This window comes from Lynx canadensis, chromosome C1 (genome assembly GCF_007474595.2).
Source record: "Lynx canadensis isolate LIC74 chromosome C1, mLynCan4.pri.v2, whole genome shotgun sequence".
Taxonomy (NCBI): Eukaryota; Metazoa; Chordata; class Mammalia; order Carnivora; family Felidae; genus Lynx; species Lynx canadensis.
This window is the reverse complement of record NC_044310.1, coordinates 1,964,095-1,971,315: the sequence shown is the minus strand read 5'-3', so window position 1 is coordinate 1,971,315 and position 7,221 is coordinate 1,964,095. Positions and strand designations below refer to the sequence as shown.

The window sequence follows — 7,221 nt, the reverse complement described above, 5'->3', positions numbered from 1 at the left end:
ATATCCATTCGGTTGTAAACGTCTTTACTGTGAGACCAAAAGCAAAGGCTCAGGACCCAGGCAGGATGGAGGCGGCGGCCTCTCGATGTGGACAGGCTATGATCTGGATCACATCCACGCGGGTTAGAGCTACACCAGAGCTGTGAATGGGGAGGACGCCCTGCACCAGCGCTTGGGGTTGATAACAAAGCTTCCAGGCAAGCCAGCAAGCCGACGATGTGTGGGGGCCGCGGGCGGGGGGGCCACGGTTCCCACACGGACGTGCTCGGCGGGCCGCCCAGCCCCAGGCACGTTCAGGGCAACACCAATAAAGCCTCGCGTTTGCGTGGGCACTGCGGTAACCAAGCCGGGCGTTAGCGGCTTCACGAGACTCTAATAATACGGCTCCTTTTTCAAAAGGGCATTCTCCGAAAGCAAACTGAGCAGTCCCCATCTTAAATACGAACGTGACCGTACAAACGTAAAGCACGTAGAGCTGTCAAAGAACTACCTACCAAGGTGACTGAAATTAATGAATTGTCTAAAAATGATTTCCTGCCAGCTTTGGGGCCTGGGAAAGATGCCACAAATACGAACACGATATAACTTCAGAAAAAGTGTGACTTCAGGTCAAAGACGTATTTGCACAAAAGCAACTGTCCATCCGGGAGCCGACAAGGCAGACTGTCCCCTGTTTACTTCACCAGTCTGCTGGCTTGTTTTGCACTTAGCTTTAAAAAAATGGATTAGATTTCCAAATACAAAACTTGACACTAAGTATAAACTTATTTGCCACTCCAGGCACTGGGGTTTGGGGCCCTCCCTGGATGGAACCATCCACACGGGTGGAGTGCTAGCGGGGAGGCTCTGGTGGGGGCACATGTTTATTCACATGCTGGAGGGCTGGGCAGGACCACGAGAAGCCGAATGGAGACACTCTGGGAGAAACACGGAAACAAGTTCTAGAAGATGGAACACCAGCCACGAGCGGGACCGCTGGATTCACCTTGCTTTTTTGTCTGTGACTCCTATTACCAGACTTCCAAAACCCAGGGATAGCAGGGAATGCGTTCGACTATTCTAATCACACTCAGATCCCTAGAGGTTAACAGCCCCGACTCTGCCGGTGCAGCGGAGCTGGCCCCGGTCTGAGGCCCCGCGTCCCCAAGTCTACCTGTGGGCGCCATCTAGAAGCCTATTTTGCCTCTGGTCATGGAATAGCCCAGTTTAGCCTCGTTGTTAATGAAGGACATGAGTCCCACGTAGGTCTCGATGAGGAGGGGACGATCCAAGACCAGCACGCCACTGGCTTGTCCTGGCAAAGGATTCTCTTTCTGGGCTTTCTTGACAGCTTGGATTAGCAGAGCTTTGAAACTTTCCAGCTGTAAAGACAGAAATCACGTTGCCGGTCAGTGGTCTACACGTGGAACGGACCACCCCTTCCTGTGCCAGCCCCGTCCCTGCCCTCGGAGGACGTGCCTTTCCAGCCACACCCTGGCAGCCCCTCCCCTCGGCTCCTCGATGCGCCTCTCTGGAAAGGTCAGATCCTAGCTCTGTGCTCACTGGGACAGACGACAGGCCTCACAGAGCACTTGTGTCGTCAGGGACCTACTCAATCCTCACCACCACCCGCCAGACTAGTGAGCAGGCCAAGTGCGCGACTGGCGAGGGAGGCCCAACTCCCCTCACCGGTGGCCCCAGGGCCTCCTCTGCTGGCGAGCACGCAGCCTGCTGGCCCAGCACAGACTGCCCAGAGCCCTTCCGGGCCCTTCTCCAAGGTGACCATGGCCACAAGGGGCGATGTCATATAGCTACCCTGACCAAGAGCCACTAGCCACATGGGGCTATTTAAACATAAGTTAGCTAAAATTTCTAAAACTTAAAAGTTTGTTTTCTCAGTTTTACTAGGACACAGAACAGTCCAGATGCTCAACAGCCACACAGGCCGAGTGTCGCCATCACGGCTGCACAGCCCTGCCCTCACGGTCTTACTTGGCACAGAGACGCTGTCTTCTCATCCGCACCAGCCATGGGGTGCTCTATGAACGTGGCATAGGGCATGTTGGTGGACCAGGGGTTCCATCTGTTTATGAAGGAAGGGCGGCTCTGTTTGTCCCACTGAATGCGGATCCCAAAACCTTCTCGCCTACAAAGAAAGAAGCTTTCACGTCACCCAGCAGGCCACAGTGCTCCCTGGCAGCCCAGCAGGTACGGGGTGTAACGTTAGGGGGCTGCTCTGGGACCGCGGACAGGACCTGTGTCACTCAGGGCCGGGGGTCTCCAGTCACCCGCACCGAGCACTTTGAATACTACAAACCAACGCCGTTGTTTTGGCTTGGGCCCGACACCCTTTATGCTATTAGTGTAGTTCAACAGCAACGGGAAGGCGCTGCAGGCAGGCTAACCACGAGAACAACATGTCTGTAGCCTCAGGCCCTTTGTCCAGGAGGCCCCACGGCCGGCCGGTTAGCGGTCTTGACTTGGGTACAGCCCCGATCACATCCCTGCAGCAAAGCTCTACCTTGTATTAAAGTCCAGGCTTCTCGTATTTCACGATCCGCCCTTCTGAAAGCAGGTCAGTAACTATCTTCTGCCTTTAGTAACATCAGTAAATAAAAACGATGCTTTTTTTTTCTGTTAAAATTTAACCAGAGCAGACCTTGATGTGACAGAGGTGACACACACCGAATGTGGCTCTCATCTTAAGAACACCACATCACCTCTGCTTCAACAGACCTCAAGTTCATCTTACTACCAGCCTGATAGCTGTCTTCTGTGCCAGAATTCCTTTTAATGCACCTGCTGCCCACTTGCTTCTATTCTAAGAAACTATCGATTTGAAGCAGACGCTTTTATGTTCCCGCAGAATGGCAGACTCAGGACAACCAGGGGGCCGATTTGGGACGGACCTGCTACAGGCCCTGGTACTAAGGCTCTGTGTCCCACAGTCTTACTTGTTGAGCGATTTGGGGGGAAACTGGAACTCTCCGCAGGAGATGGTGTCCACCGCGTTTAAGGCGACCCTGACCACCTGCTGGCACTGAAGGCTGATGAAGTCGTACTTGCAGATGAGCAGTGCCTGGTCTGTGATGAGCACCAGCCGCTCCTTCTCGTTGTTCCAGTGGTCAACCCTGCCCGCAGACGACACGAGTCACCGGGCGCCGCCCGGCTCACAGGCCACCCGGCCGGTCCCCACGCCCCGCGCGCCCCGCTCACTCGGTCAGCAGCCACACGCCCTGAATGTCGCCGTCCTCCACCGGCCGCACCACCACGCCGATCTCCTCCACCGCCTGCTCGATGGTGCCGGGCTGCGCGGGCAGAGGGCGGGGGGGGGGGTGTCACTCTCCGCCCCGCTCCCCTCCCGTCCCAGCACCCCCCTCCCGGGCCGCCCCGGTCCCACGCCCGCCTCACCCGGAAGACGAAGTACTCCTTGACGCGGGCGCGGCGCGTGGGGTCGTGGATGCTGAGCGGCCACAGCGTCTGGCGCAGCGGAGTGCCCGCCCCCGGCCGCCCCCCGCCCGCGCCGCCCGCCCCGACCTCCTCGCCGGCCGCCAGCAGCGCCGTGGGGCTCGTGCCGGCCGAGTCCACCGAGTCCCGCAGCTGCAGCATGGCCGCGCCCGCCGCCGCCCCAGACCCCGACCCCGGACCCAGACCCGACGAGGCCGCCGTCTCGGTCGCCGCAGCTACCGCCCCGAGGGCCGGTGCGATTGGCTCGGCCTCGCCAGCCCCGCCCGAGGCTCCGCCCCCTACCCGCGCCCACCGGCCCTGGCGATTGGCTCTTCCCCAGCCGTCTTCCGCGATTGGCCCTACGCGCCGCCCGTTCACAATCGCTCCCGCCCCTCGCCAAGCCGGAAGCGCACGCCGCGCGCACGCCCATTTCCTCTGTACGCGACGCGAGGGGAGGGGCGGGGCCGCGGCTGGTTGCCAGGGAGACGCAGAGGGTGCGTCAGGAGATGAGTGTGCCCGATCCCAGTAAAGGGGGCGACCAGCCCCTCGTCACCGCCCCAACCTGGACGCGCCCGTAGTCCCTGGTCTCCGCCCCCGCGGCCACCGCCCCTCCCCCTACCGGATGCGCCCCACCCCCTCGATCACCGTCTCACCTCACCGTCCCCCGGACGCGACCCCGGCCCTTGGTCACTGCCGGCCACCCCCGGACGCGTCCCCCGCCCGCCGTCACCGCCCCTGGCCCGTTCCCCCTCCGCGATCTCCGTACTCCCCCGCCCCGACGTGTCCCCCTCCGCGGTCTCCACCCCCAGACCCGTCTCCCCCGCCCCCCCCCCCACCGGGTCACCGCCCCTTCTCCCCATCGGACGCGCCCCACCTCCTCCATCACCATCTCACGTCACCGCCCCTCTCCCCGCACGCGTCCCCCGCGCCCCGAGACGTCTCCGCCCCCCCCCCCACCCCTCCACGCTCGACCCGTGTCCCTGCCCGCCCCCCGCGGTCACCGCCCCTCTCCCCGGGACACCCCCCAACCCTCCCTCGCGGTCCCGGTCTCACCGTCCCAGGACGCGCCCCGATGCCGGGAAGGGCCGCGGGCTCTAGAGGCCCTGTCCAAAAAGGCTGAGGTGGCGTGGGCTTCCAGGAGGAGCTGCGGGCCCCGCTTCTGTCCTGAGCACAGCTTGCCTCCAGAGATGGAGCGGCCGGGCGGTGCGCCCAGCGCTGTGACCAGCCTAGAGTCCTCACTGAGCCTAGGAAGCTGCCCTCCTCTGATCCCTGTTTCACAGAAAAGGACACTGAGGCACACAGCCGGGTCACTTACCACAGCCACGCGTCAAAGATCCATTCCAGGTCCCAGCTCTTGTCCCCTGGACACTAGAGCCACATCTGTTCCTCCTGTGGGTGACCTCTTTGCCCAGGGCTGGTGCCACCCTAGGCATCTGCCCTCCCTGTCAGGGGCCCCAGCTTCGGTCTTTGCCCCCACGGGCCCCAGGACTTCCTCACCACCCTCTTTGCACCCAAGGGCTGTGCATCCGTGACAGTTTGCAGCCCCTTCCAAATCCTCCCCCAGTTGGTCACTTGGGACTTCGCTGCTTCTACTCAGGCCACCCTCTTACTCCCCCACTCCCCCAACCCTGAAAGCCTTGCCTCACCCCTACTGGGTCCATCCTGCCACACTGGGTCTAAGACCACCCTCCCTAGGAGACGTTGCCATTCACCATGACTCGATTACTGTTTTGTTCTTCGCTTTTTCCTCTGTGTGCGTGCCTTATTAGTTAGGAAAGTTCAGTGGAACCAGCCCTTTGCATATGGTTGCACCTTGGGGTTTACAGCCAGTTTCACAGTTCTTCAAATTTCACCAGAGCCCAGGGCTGGCCACACCGCACGCCACATGTGCAAGAGCAGGTTCGGAGAGTTCTGGGGACATCCCCTGGGCCGGCACAGCTCTGCCCACGAGCTAAGCCCCTCCGGGGCCGTGCAGACTCGGATGCCCTCTCGGTTTGTACGAGATTCACAATTCAAGGATGGCCCAACCTCCTGTCTCCCAGGACCTCCCTCCAGGGAGGGCGCTGCAGCCCTGCACACAGGGGGCCCTCGGCACCACCGGCAGCTGCCCTTGAATGTCAGCATCGCCAAGCTGGCACCAGATTCCACGGGTACTGTTACTGGCGGGAGAGCCTCTTGGGAACCGGAGGGCTCGGTGCTTGCATTCTCGGCAAAAGACATACGTGAGGACTCTGCCTCGAGTACAGACAGCCAGAGGGAAGGTAGCGAGCACAAAGCGGTTTGTTCAGGACGGTGCACTCTCAGGATGGGGGAGGGGGCGGGCCCAGGGGGGCAGGGCTGTCTTTCATGGCTCACAGCCAGGGTGGTCTCCCACTGAGGTGGCTTCTTGTCGGTTGGGAGGGGGAGTTGGGGCCCTACTAGGTCCTGGCTGGAACCATCAAGGCCCGTCCTCCCCCCTGAGGCGTGAGTGGGGGCGGGGAGAGGTCCAGACGGCAATGTCAATATATTGTAATGAAATTAAGGGCTAGGCGAGGCTGGGAAGCAGGGCGCACGTTCATCACCTGTTCCTCTTGGGTGGCTAGCCCCCCTCCCCCCGCCCCGGAGGTTGGAAACCACAAAATCACTCCTACTGCCACCTTGCCCCCAGCTCCTCTCTAGCTGACTTCCGACTCTCAATACTGGCATAGTTTTGGTACTTGGCTCCCTGCAAAAAAACACAGAGATCTCAAAGAGTGTTAAGTGAGTGTGCAAATGTGGGCGGCAGAGTGCTTCTATCCCCTCTGGCCTGCTGAGGTGGGGTGGGACAGACGCTGCTGCCTTCTGGTGACCCCAGGGCCGGTGACGCCCTCTTTGGGCCCTGTCCCCGCGGGGGTTGGGGGAGCCCCTCTTCTCTGGCAACCACAGCCGGGGCTGAGTGTGCTCTGCCCTGTCCCTGTGGGGTGGGCCCCTGGGGGGCCTGCTGACCCCTCTCTTGGGTCTCCTGTCACCACCCAGGGGAGTTGGAGCAGAGCGGGGACCCATCAGGGATGGCAGCTGGCGTGTGGGCCCGGGAGCCCTGCTGTCTGGGCCTGGACCCTGCCTCCTCTACGTCTGGCCACGAGGGCCAGCTCCCTTCAACCCTCTGTGCCCTGTTTGCTTTCGTACTGACTCTGGGAGATAATAGTTCCTACTTCCAATGGCCACAGGGGGGCCAAATGACGTGACGTGGCTGGCACTCTGCCAGGCCCGTGTCAAGAGTCGTGTCTGGGTCAGCGGTTACTCTTTTTTTTTTTTTTAACTTTTTTTTTATTAACGTTTATTTATTTTTGAGACAGAGAGAGACAGAGCATGAATGGGGGAGACACAGAATCCGAAACAGGCTCCAGGCTCTGGGCCGTCAGCACGGAGCCCGATGCGGGGCTCGAACCCACAGACTGTGAGATCATGACCTGAGCCGAAGTCGGACGCCCAACCGACTGAGCCACCCAGGCGCCCCGGCGGTTGCTCTCTTTTACGCTGGTCCTGAGTGCCGCTGTATCGCAGATATTGCCTCTGCTCCCAACACTCATGCATGGGGGGCAGGGATACCCCTTTTCCCGAGGAGCAAACAGCCCAGAGAGGTTGTCCCGTCCACAAAGCTAGGATGCCCCGAGGTTCAGAGCCTGTGCTCCTGCGCCCGAGGCCCCTGCGGTGCTCCGTTGGGCACCGATGCCTCCAAGTGGCTGAAGCCGGGGCTGGAAAGCTGCAGGAGAGCCGAGGTTAGGGGAGGGCGCCACGCTCTGCTGGGCTGGGGCTGGCAGGCGAGGTGGGAGCGCA

The 7,221-nt window shown here is 61.0% G+C and overlaps 1 protein-coding gene across 1 annotated transcript; it reads right to left on the bottom strand.

The window, feature by feature from the left end:
* Positions 1-3: 3 nt before the first annotated feature.
* TPRG1L (tumor protein p63 regulated 1 like) lies at positions 4-3,659 on the bottom strand. Its single transcript, XM_030328319.1, has 5 exons — positions 3,391-3,659; positions 3,196-3,287; positions 2,934-3,110; positions 1,972-2,125; positions 4-1,361 (listed from the first exon to the last, which is right to left on the bottom strand). Exons 1-5 carry the CDS (start codon positions 3,586-3,588, stop codon positions 1,167-1,169), a joined length of 816 nt encoding a protein of 271 aa, XP_030184179.1. The 5' UTR covers positions 3,589-3,659; the 3' UTR covers positions 4-1,166.
* Positions 3,660-7,221: the final 3,562 nt, after the last annotated feature.